The sequence below is a fragment of the Chiloscyllium punctatum genome, chromosome 38 (genome assembly GCF_047496795.1).
Source record: "Chiloscyllium punctatum isolate Juve2018m chromosome 38, sChiPun1.3, whole genome shotgun sequence".
NCBI lineage: Eukaryota > Metazoa > Chordata > Chondrichthyes > Orectolobiformes > Hemiscylliidae > Chiloscyllium > Chiloscyllium punctatum.
Genome location: NC_092776.1, coordinates 28,481,559 through 28,493,847, shown reverse-complemented (window position 1 = coordinate 28,493,847; position 12,289 = coordinate 28,481,559). Strand labels below are relative to the sequence as shown.

Here is a 12,289-nt window from a genome sequence, read left to right as displayed (position 1 = left end):
TGATCTGGATGTATTAGCAATTGTAATGCTTTCAAATTTTCTGATGACATCAAACTGGATATAGTGTAAATTGTGGGGAGGAAACAAGAAGATTTCAAGAGGATTTTGGCTATCTAGATAGAATATCATGTCAATAAGTTAATGCCTCTGGTAGAAAAGCTAGAAAGCAGAATGTTTCTAAAACAGTGAGGAATCAGGAAGTGAACCTTGGCGGTCTTGTTCATGAGTAATTTAAAGTTACGATGCAGTTGTGGGAAGCCAAGTGGCATGTTGGCTTTAGACAGTGAGCCTCACATGCAAGGAATGAATTTTTACAAAGCCATAAGTGAACTTACTTTATAGCCATTAATTGATATAAATTGATATCAATGACAATTACAATTGTTAGTCAAATCTCTAAATCACACAAAACAAATGTATCTTCTGAGTTTTACATTATTTATTTCTGCATCTACCCACTCCAACCGGTGTATTCTCCTTCCCTCACATTCTGAATTGGTTAGTTGCCTGGTTATCTTTGCAAATTCTGTATGGTTTCCACTGAAGATGTTCTAGGGTGAGAATAGATATATCCATAGTTCAGAGAATGAAATCTAAACGGGATGGTGTCACTAACTGCTCTTTCTTCCTCAGAGAGGCTGAAGATGTTGTTCATTTCTATGGAGAATATCAGAATCCTGCAGTCACTCCAAAGAATGTTAAGCTTATATGGGACAAGAGTAATGTCATGATGCTAACAAAACAAAATCAGGGCATTTCTCTGAATGACTCTGGATAATTGCGCAGGAAGACACCCAGTCCCTTCCTGTTTCATTGCACTGAAATTTGTCAGATACCTAATTCCTTAAATTACAGACTTCTTTATTCAATGGACAGCCTCACTTTTCTCTTCCCCCCCCACCCCCCCTCAATTTGGCAAAGGAAGCAACAATTGTGACAGTAACTCTTTCTTCCACACCACTGCATATTCAAACTTCAGTGAATTCTTGAGCTGTTAGTGACACTGTGGTTTGTGATGACTGTTGATCCATTTACTGATGCTTTTGGGGCCCAGAGCTAATGGATCTTCAGAGAAACCTCTCCATAAGCGATGCACTTGGAATCTCTAATGGACATCCTAATACTTATAAAGAGAATTTATGAAGAATTCAAGATACTTGCAGAACATATTAAAGAAAAACTGTGGATGTTACTTATATCCAGTATGCATACCATGCATCCCATATTCAGAAGTAAGTTCTGGAAATATTCTTCTTAATATTTTGTATATTGCAGATAGCATCTATGGTTGTCCCCTCATACTTCAAAGGTTTAAGCATTCTCCAAAACATGTGTTGACAAGAATGCAGACATTGAGTCTTTTTTCAGTTTCAGTTGAATATGATCTTTTCCTTAGCTATCTTGCAGTCACTATCACTTGCCCCTTGGTATCTATATACAGTAGATAGTTTGGATCTAGAAATAGCATTCAACTGCTGTACCTTCCTGCCATTCCTCATGGTTAGGGGATTTGTTAATTATCATTGCACTGCTTTTCATCCACAATAATATGGCAGCTTTTACAAAGCATCAAAGGTTTCTTTGCATTTGATGTTTGATTGCTGTTTCTTTTGAGATGCATAGCATGTATTGGCTTGGAAAGGTTAGACAAAATATATTTTTCAACTATCTTTACCCTTTTTAACATATTCTAAAATATATTATCAAGCATTATTGCACACCAGTGGTAAATGGGAAACACAAAAAAAATTGTAATTCGTAGAGAGCGATTCTGTAATTTGTAAGGACACATTGTACCTTTTATCTGGCTAAAAGTGTTTCAGCAATATGATAACATTCCAGACAGACTTGTAGCTGTTATTCAAGTTATGGTCAAAGTCCCCACTAAACTGTTCGGCAGCTGTTCTTTTACAGTTAATTTTAGAACACAGCACTGAACAACAAGACAAGACATTTAGAAATACAAGCATTCTCTTGGTATGATGGCATCTGTGGCAAAAGACGTCTGGACTGACAACCTTATTTGTATTATCAGCCTTTCAGTCCTAAAAATACAGCCAACAGAATAAACCCTACACAGCACAGGCATGACTCATCGCTCATATTTTTGGTCCTCATGCTACTCATTGTGTTTATCATAACTGCACATGTAAGTTTTCTGTGATCCTTACCAGCATCCAAGAATTTATATTAAAAGCAAAAGCTTGGATTGCTTGGGAATTAACTTTAGTAGCAGCAATTCCTTTTGTGATTTTTTTTGTTTAGTTGAATCTATTTGATCTCTTCAGGAGCCAGAAATTTAAAAGTTAGCATTTAGGGAGCTGTGTGTTTGGTTGCTAGGTGGTTACATTCAGACCTTCCCAAAAGCAAGGGTGCGGTTTGTTGTGAGGTTTTCAATACTTCACTCAAAACTGTTCAAGGGTCATTGAGGAACTGTTCAAAGGCAGTTGGAGATTAAGACAGTGTGTCAGAAAAGGCATACAAAAACAGACTCCATGTTAGGCAATGCTGCTGTTTGACTGCTGAGAAGGCATATGAAACATACTGATTCTGTGTTTTGAAACTCAGGAAGAAAGCCGAAGAATGGTTGGATGATTCGGTGCTGTCACAACACGAGTCGTCCTAGGAGCCACTTGAAGAAACCAGAGCAAGATTAGAGCTCAGTTAAACAGCCGAGGATAGTACTGACTTGGTGAAGCTAGTTATCAATGAATATCTATAATTTTCATTCAGTGCCTGACTGTGTGCAATGCTGGAATGCAGTTTCCAGAATCCAGGGAGTGTATTCCCAGGAAAGGAAGGTCATTGATCAGAACATGAACCATCATCAAGATAAACAGACTCTTGAGGGAACTTCAATGTCAAATCGTCAAAAGTGAAGAATTGGAATTCCTTGAAGTTGTAATGAGATTGAATAACCTATCATATCATTAATGCCTGGGGAGGGATTGCTAAGAAATCCATGGGATTTGGCTTGATCATAATATCTATTTATTGTGCTCTACAGGCTATTTGATCACAGTTTGCTACCTTTATTTACCTCATGTTCAATCTCCTGTTTTCCAATATAAATGGCATATATCGTGCAGATTATATTAGTTTTAATTTTGTATTGTAAATATCTGGCAATTGGTTCAAAAAAAAGAGTGAAATTCTGTGTTTTTTTCTGCTCTTAATTAGTACTTGAGGTCTCGTACTTTGTCAACATACAAAAGAAACTTGCTTACAGCCAGATCATAACAGTTTTGGTGATTTGGTCTGGGATCATAACACCCTTAAACATTTTAAAACAAAAAGTAAATTAAATTGTCCTGCTGTTTTGGGAATCAGTTATTGGATTGGATTGACATGAATCTTCATATTTTGTACACTACATGGCAAGCAAAAAATGCTCATAAATTAACTGGACAAACATTGAAATTGCTTCTCGAATTTTTGATTACAGCTGCTCAACTGCTAGAAAGCATCCGACTCATGCCGATTATTGACTTGAAGGGACAAATCAAAATAACATCAAAACGAATCAAAGGATATGATTAAATTTAATCTGAAGTGGCAAATTAGAGATGTCTTACAGTCATTGAGATAGACCTTTTGGTCCGACTTGTCCTTGCCGACCAGATATCCTAAATTCATCTAGTCCCATTTGCCAGCAGACGCTTTTAAAATGTTGTAATTGTACCAGAATCCAGCACTTCATCTGGCTATTCATTCCATATACACACCATTCTCTGCGTGAAACTTCTGAAGGCATTATGATTAACATTGATCTGCATTTCACTATATAATTCACAGCAATGTTCCTTTAAATTGTATGTAGAAACCAGAGATATCACAAATCCAAGTTGCAAATTGCTTAGAAAGGTTCAAAAGTTGCTTTGTAGTGAAATGTGCTCACAACTCTTTGGGTGGAAGTGAATGGAAAGCCATCTAACACTAACACGCTTCACAACAAGAAGCCACCCATTGAGAGTTTTGAAAAATATAGCACATATTAGGCGAAGTCAATAATGTACATTCAGGCAAACAAGACCCTTTTCCCTTCAAAAGGAGTAAGATGAACGTGCTGTACCTTAAAATGGACTGTTCAGCAGCATCCTGAAGGAGTTCATCATCTTTCAAGACAGAAGGAAAACCCAACAGTAGAGCAGAACTGTCTGTATCTTTGAGGCAAGGAGGTACAGTAGTACTGAAAACATAGACGTGAGAAAACATCTTTTAAAGAGATGCAACGTTGATAATTTTTGAAAAATCCATGAGTGCATCCTCCAATCACGTCAGTTGGCAAAATTCTAATCGATTGAAAGTGGAAGAGACTATTATTGGCTGTAACTAAACATGGGACTTTGTTAGAAATGCAACAGTTCAAATAAAGCCTATTATTGTGTTTAAATAATCTCAAAACGTGATGCTTCAACTGATAACAGAACCAGAAAGGAAGACAGATCATTATGGCTCTAAGAATGTTAATTTCACAACAAAGATTTCCAGCTTTAATGTAAAAGTTGTGATGTTTCAATGCACACAAAATGAACGACCTCAACTTTGTCAGCTGTCACCTGACTTCCAACTGGAGGAATTAACAGGACAGTTACTTAGTAACTGTAAAATGCAACACAGCTAAAAATATCCAGACCAGGTCCATCTCAGCCTGCTGCAGGTAGAGGTCAATCTATTGGTAAGCCAATTTTGAAAATCCTTTCAATTCAGGGAGACAGAGTTTAATAGGTTTTAAAATCTATTTTATTAAATGTAATTAAAGTTGGATCTACAAACTAACCACACTCGTTCCTGCTAAAAATATTATCAAGGCATCATTCCATTCAACAGCACAAAGCTTGAATAGAATTATCTTGTTTGCGGTCATTTGGGAAGGCATTTTGCATCAATATGCTAAAACTTTGTTTGTATATTAAGAACTGTGGTGCATGAAAATATAATGGGAGGCTTTTTTGGAATTTCTGAAAACAAACCAGTTGCAAACAAAAGGGAAACATGACAAAGCATATTGGTCAGATGTCATCAATGAGTTAGCAATAATTTTACTGGGCTGTAGTAAATAATAATTTTGAACAAAGAACGAACAAAGAAAATTTACAGCCCAGGAACAGGCCCTTCGGCCCTCCACGCCTAAGCCGATCCAAATGTACTGTCTAAATGTTTTGTTAAAACATTTTGCGGTGAAGTGATAGGATTTGACACTCACTCAGTGATAAACCACAGCACATTGCTACAGTTATGGATGGCGTCAATGTTGGATCTGTCATCTGTGAGAGGATGCTCATGTCTTCAATTCAACAGAAATATGATCCCACTTTCGTGCTGGGATCAGCCGACTGGGACCGTCTAGCATTGACCTTGATTGTGGTCAATCTATGAGAGGAAGGTTCCCAATTTAAATATTCCTGTGTCACTTTCAAATGTATCTGGGGAACCTGCCATTGCAATTAGCATGAAAGCAGCATTCCTGACAACATTAGCGGCTGTAACATTGAGAAGAAGTTTTAATGGCCAAGACAACAGCTGGAAGAAGCCTGGACTATCCATCTTCCACTTGCTAGGGATTAGTATACAGTCAATATATTAACTCTCTACTGGATCCCAGGTTGTTTATATAAGGAAACCCCTAGCTTGCAAGTCCCTTCTGTCATGCAATGCCTCCCTGATCCAAGAAACGATATACAGTCAGAGTCAGAGATGAACAGCACAGAAACAGACCCTTTGGTCCAACTAGTCTATGCCAACCACATATTCCAACCCAATCTAGTCACGCCTGCCAGCACCCGGCCCATATCCCTCCAAACCCTTCCTATTCATATACCCATCCAGATGCCTTCTAAATGTTGCAATTGTACCAGCCTCCACCAAATCCTCCAGCAGCTCATTCCATACATGTACCACCCTCTGTATGAAAAAGTTACCCCTTACGTCTCTTATATTTTTCCCCCCTCATCCTAAACCCATGCCCTCTAGTTCTGGACTCCCCCACCCCAGGGTTAAAAAAAACTATTTATCCTATCCATGCCCCTCATGATTTTATAAACTTCTATAAAGGTCACCCCTCAGCCTCTGACACTCCAGGGAAAACAGCCCCAGCCTGTTCAGCCTCTCCCTGTAGCACAGATCCTCCAGCCCTGGCAACATCCTTGTAAATCTTTTCTGAACCCTTTCAAGTTTCACAACATCTTTCCAATAGGAAGGAGACCAGAATTGCACGCAATATTCCAATATTGGCCTAACCAATGTACTGTACAGCTGCAACATGATCTCCCAACTCCTGTACTCAATACTCTGACCAATAAAGGAAAGCATACCAAACACCACCTTCACTATCCTATCTACCTGCGACTCCACTTTCAAGGAGCTATGAACCTGCACTCCAAGGTCTCTTTGTTTAGCAACACTCCCTAGGACCTGACCATTAAGTGTACAAGTCCTGCTAAGATTTAGTTTTTCTTCTGGAGTAGATGCAAGTGCTTCCCCAAAATCATCCAAGGGGCACACAGTATCACAATTCAAGCCTAATTCATCAGTTTTCTATCAAACTCCTCTTTAATATACTTTGGCAATACACTGGACACTCCAAAGATACTAACTCTTAGAGCACAGCCAGGGCCAGGGAAAGTTTCTCTTCTGAAATTGGTTCAAAAACTCAAACTTAACTCACTGTTTTGAGTATTGCTGTAAGGTTACTGCTATAGAAATAAAATCAAACACACAAAACATAATATTTAAATAAAAAAAAGGAAATGTAACACTAATTGTACTTGCTCTTCCAGTTATATGCTTCCATTCTCTTAACGTTACTTGTTTTCTTCCTGACCCATCATACCTTTTAAAATTGTTGAACCCTTTACTTACTGGATTCCTGTTTCCTTCATGCTCCCAGTGATCAGCACAAAAATGAAACAATTTAAACAGAAACAAAGGCTTTTAATGCCTGTAAACTGGCCTCAACGTATACTTGTTCAGCAGTTGGAATCTGACACTAATGCTTTGTCATACCACAGATATATGTAAAAATGTGTGCACAGGAAGAAGCTGCTGATAAACAACAGCCCAAGAAGACCACACCCAGAACAGTAAATGTGTCTCAAGAATAACATCAGCCAACAAAGCAAAATGAACTGACATATTTTGTGGTGGAATTAATTATATATAATAGGTTGGGACTGAGGAAGTTAAAGGCTTTTCAGGCACAAAGTACCAAGGATTTTTTAAAAATCCATTGGAGCACACACACGTGACTCTAGAGACTTTGGCCTGGATTTAATTCCAAGGTAGAATTATGTCAAAATGTAAGGCAAGGCAGGTCTTCCAGCCACAAGCTTGAATCCACAATGGAGTCAGCCCATTTTGTTGGGCTACAGTGAAGAAGGGCTGGATATCAGCGTTTGGAGATGCCGGTGTTGGACTGGGGTGTACAAAGTTAAAAATCACAACACCAGGTTATAGACCAACAGGTTTATTTGGAAGCACTAGCTTTCGGAGCACCGCTCCTTCATCAGATGGTTGTTGAGTATAAGATCGTACGACACAGAATTTATAGCAAACGTTTACAGTGTGATGTAACTGAAATTCTATATTAAAAAAAGACTTTGTTTGTTAAATCTCTCATCTTTTGGGCCAACATGACATCAATTGTTAAACTGTTACTTGAGAACATGACTTTAAAAATGTTCTGTGATTTACATATGAAAGAACTGAAACCAAACTTGTTCATTCTAAAAGATGAGAGACTTAACAAACAAGTCAAGTCTTTTTCAATATATAATTTCAGTTACATCACACTGTAAACATTTGCTATAAATTCTGTCTCTTACGATCTTATACTCCACAACCACCTGATGAAGGAGCAGCGCTCCAAAAGCTAGTGCTTCCAAATAAACCTGTTGGTCTATAATCTGGTGTTGTGTGATTTTTAACTGGCTATCAGCAGCAATTCAGAAATTCAACACTTGTGAAGAGCCTTTGCTGCTGCAGCACTGTATCTATTTCAGAATGGCAGAAGAACTATAGTTCAGCAGGAGGACAGGGAAAGCAGGCAAAGTTTTCCAAACCTCCTCATTTTAAAATTATTGATAAAATGGTTGGATAATGATCCACCAGGTCATTAGTCAGCATTCTTTCTAGGATGGAATTTTGCTCAGAAGATTCGAGAGCAAGGATTCATCTGATCTCTGGATAAAACCTAGACAGCTGTTCAATGTTGAAATTACCCAATTTGATTGTGTTTGACAAAAGAAAACGTGTCACAATTTTTCTACCAATACTATTAACTGGAGGGAATTGTGATGTGTCTTTTCAGGATATCTCATCCTAAATTTGGTTTCTGCTTGAACTTGCATGCAGGTATGTCACCTCCAATCGTGACAGATCCCATTTTCTCCTGGATAGGCAACAGGGTTGAGCATGTATCCCACAGGTCGGAAACCTGAATTCAGCATGGCCATTTAAAATGTGACTAGAGTTCAAACAGAACTATTTTCGCTGTCCCAGGGACCTTAACTGCAGTGTGAATGCCATGCATGAAGGAAGAGACATAAAAAGTTCTTGAAGTACTGTTAAGACCTGAAATGTGTCATAATCATGGTAATTTAAATTCCAACCATTTCAATATGTGAAACCAAGCTGCAGGTATCAGTAAGAGTAAAAAACAAAAACATACTCTGGAGTGCATTAATTGATAGGTCATCTGACGACCCTGCGAAATAACAACATTACCATCTACTGTATTCCTGGAGGTTCAACAGACTTGACTGTTGAAATTTCCCAAGGGCTATTATTATAAATAGTTGGCTGACTTTCAAAGCTCCAAAATCACACATCAAGGGGGTGTTCTGATTTCTCAATTTAATTGATAGTTTTAAGAGACTATTAAAGAATGAACTGCTTTGGATATGGTTATTGAATTAAATTATGTTTGTTCTTTTTAAAAGATTGAGCACTTGTCAGCTATAAAATCTTTGAGTGGGTTTAATTAATGAGAGTTTTTAAATTTACATTGAATGAATGAACTCTCCTCAGTTGCTGGAATTTTAATTGCTTTCTTTTCCACACAGCTCCTGAGGTCTGCCCATTGTCTATGGTAGGTTAAGGGATGAGATGGCATGAAGATAGGAGGGGGAACATGAAGTGGATAGGGTAGCCTTGAAGGATGAACACCTTTTTAAAAAAAAAACATACAAAAAAAACTAGGCCAAAATCTCACCCATAACAGAAATTGCTAGAAAAACTCAGCAAGTCTGGCAGATTCTGTGGAGAGAAAGCAGAATTAAGGTTTCAATTCCAGTGACCCTATTACTTGTTTCAGGTTTCCAGAATCAGCAGTTTTTTTGTTTTTTTTAAAACCCCTCAGAACTAACGTGGGCTTTCTAATCAGCCCACCTCTATGGCCACCTCCAACCTTCTTCTGGAGGCAATAACCAAACTCAATCATGCTGCCTCTGGAGCAAAGATCATCCATGAAGTGGCCATTTCCAGGGAGAAGAGTGTGTCAAGGCAGGGATTTCCCAATCTGAACCTCCCAGCTTTGTGAAAAGCAACCAAGCCTGCATGTTTACTGCTAACACAAAAATGACAGCATGCTTTGTTTGAGAGTTATCAAATGCTACAAGCAGAGATGATTTTGTCAGCAGACCTGTGACATGCACCAGCAAGGTCTCAGACTTCCAGTATTGCTACTCGAGAATGAACTCTTTACTGGACAAGAGATTTTAGAGTTTTGTCTTTCTGGATCTGGAAACTGAACATAATATAACTGTTCATAAAATGAATGGTGAGGAGTTTCAAAAAAGACTGGAGTAAAGTGAGAGACCTCACCAGGAAGTCCAATTAATTGGGTTGAAACCCTGACTCTAAGTTCGGCCTCTATTGTATTTTAATCATTGCATTGTCATGAGGCAAAAATGCTTTACAACAAACACCACCATTGAACTATAAATATATTAGGAGTCTTTAAAGCTGACAGGAAGAACATTTTTAAAAATTGAACAAATAAGTACACATCATGATTAAAATATATAGAAAATGTCAGATAAGAATTGTCATCATGCTTTAGGCCATAAAACACTGGATAACATTCTAATAATTCTCAACAGTGTATGATAGAAATAGTTTATTACAGAGTCAGAGTTATACAGCATCGAAACAGATCCATGCCAACCAGATATCCTAAATTAATCTAGTCCCATTTGCCAGCATTTGGCCCATATCCCTCTAAATCCTTCCTATTCATGTATTCATCCGGATACCTTTTAAATATTGTAATTGTACCAGTCTCCACCATCTCCTCTGGCAGCTCATTCTATACATGTAATACCTTCTGCATGTAAACATTGCCTCTTAGATCCCTTTTAAATCTTGCCCCTCCCACCTTAAATCTATGCCCTCTTGTTTTGAACTCTCCCAACACTGGAGAAAGACCTTGGCTATTCACCTTATGCATGAACCTCATGACTTTATAAACCTCTAAAAGGTCATCCCTCAGCCTCCGACATGCCAAGGAAAATAGCCCCAGCCTATTAAGCCTCTCCCTATTGCTCAGACCCTCCAACCTTGGCAACATCATTGTAAATCTTCTCTGAACCCTTTCAAGTTTCACAACATCTTTCCAAAGCAGGAAGTCCAAATTCAATGAAGTTTTCCTAAAGTGGCCTAACCAATATCACGTACAGCCGCAACATGACATCCCAACTCTGATACTCAATGCAGTGACCAATAAAGGCAAGTGTACTAAATGCCTTCTTCACTACCCTGTCTACCTGTGACTCCACTTTCAAGGAACGATGAACCTGTATCCCAAGGTCTCTTTGTCCAGCAACATTCCCCAAGACTTACCACTAAGTGTAAAATTCCTGCCCTGATTTGCCTTTCCAAAATGCAGCACCCAAATTAAACTCCATCAGCCACTCCTCAGCCCTTTTGCCCATCTGATCAGGGTCCCATTATACTGAGGTAATCTTCTTCACTGGAAAAGCACAGTCGGTCTGGCAGCATCTGAGGTTATCGCATTTCCAGCTACCACCCCCACCCCCACGACCCACACCCCTCCCATTTATCTCACAGACCCTTGGGCCACAGGCCTCATTCCTGAAGAGGGACCTATGCTCGAAACGTCGGTTCCCCTGCACCTCGGATGCTGCCTGACCAGCTGCGCTTTTCCAGCTCCACACTCTTGAACTATGCTGTGCAGCAGCAAAGAGAAATGTGCAAAAGTATAAACAAGATTTCAAATATTCATTATGGGGCTTTAATCATTTAAGTGAATATAAGTTGCTGTTATTTATTTAATTATTATGTAAAAATAGGTGTTATAACATGTAACACTAAAGCACAAATATATTTTTCTTGTGCTTATTGCAACGCTATTCATCAGCAATCTCAAATAGTTCAGACAACATGTACCAGTCTCCCTGCAGACACATGCAGATATGAAAGCACAGCTGGAAGTTGAAAGATTTAAAGTATTTTCGAACAGTTGTTACATTAGATTAGGCTGTGCAATTAAAATTTCTTCCGTTAGACCTTAAGCAGATAAGCCTCTCTCACCATTGAAATTTTATCTTTTTTCCTCTTTAACTTAACTACATATTTCCAGTTTATGAAACTCATACTTTTTAAATAGACAAAATAAAATATTTCTTTCCCAAAATATCTAAATTTTCCTGCAGTCAGTGAAAAACTTGAAAATAAATTGAAAGGAGGTTTCCATCTACTCGTTTAGAAATAAATCTTGTGCTCGTAAACAAAAGCATTCCATCTATATTAAATATTTCAAAGTGATATGTGAATCACAATACAAGTAGATAATGTGGCATTGTCAAGGGCCCCAAAATTTTTGGGATACTTCCAAATTTGCCAGTGTCCTCAATGTTCACTGCACCCACCAGCTTTCCCCCTTAACATTCCATTGAAGTCACTGACGATTGAGACCCTTATGAGGGTAGGTGGTGGTGCAGCAGTCTGCAGTAAATTCACAAATGTCAGCTATGGCTTGGTTGGTAGCTTCCTTGCCTCAAAGTCATAGATGTATGGGTTCAAACCATAATCTAGCAGGTGAAGGCAATGGCCTGGGAGGTGCTATCTTTTGAGAAAAATATTGAACTGAGGTCTCACCTCCCTTCTCAGATGGACATATAAAACCCTATAGAGTTATTTTGAAGAAATAGAGTGGAGTTATCTCCACAGTCCAGAAGAGCACTTATCCTTCATCAACATCACAAGAACAGATTACCATTGCTAATATAAAAGCTTCCTGTGAGCAAACTGGCAGCTTATTTCAAACATT

At 38.5% G+C, this 12,289-nt stretch overlaps 1 protein-coding gene across 3 annotated transcripts in view; it reads right to left on the bottom strand.

The window, feature by feature from the left end:
* tacc2 (transforming, acidic coiled-coil containing protein 2) overlaps window positions 1–12,289 on the bottom strand; it is a 264,812-nt gene that overhangs the window by 152,224 nt on the left and 100,299 nt on the right. For all 3 annotated transcript variants that reach the window (XM_072557490.1, XM_072557491.1, XM_072557492.1), the window contains exon 11: window positions 4,073–4,189. In XM_072557490.1, the coding sequence (XP_072413591.1) occupies window positions 4,073–4,189 (117 nt within the window). The remainder of the gene's footprint in view (window positions 1–4,072; window positions 4,190–12,289) is intronic.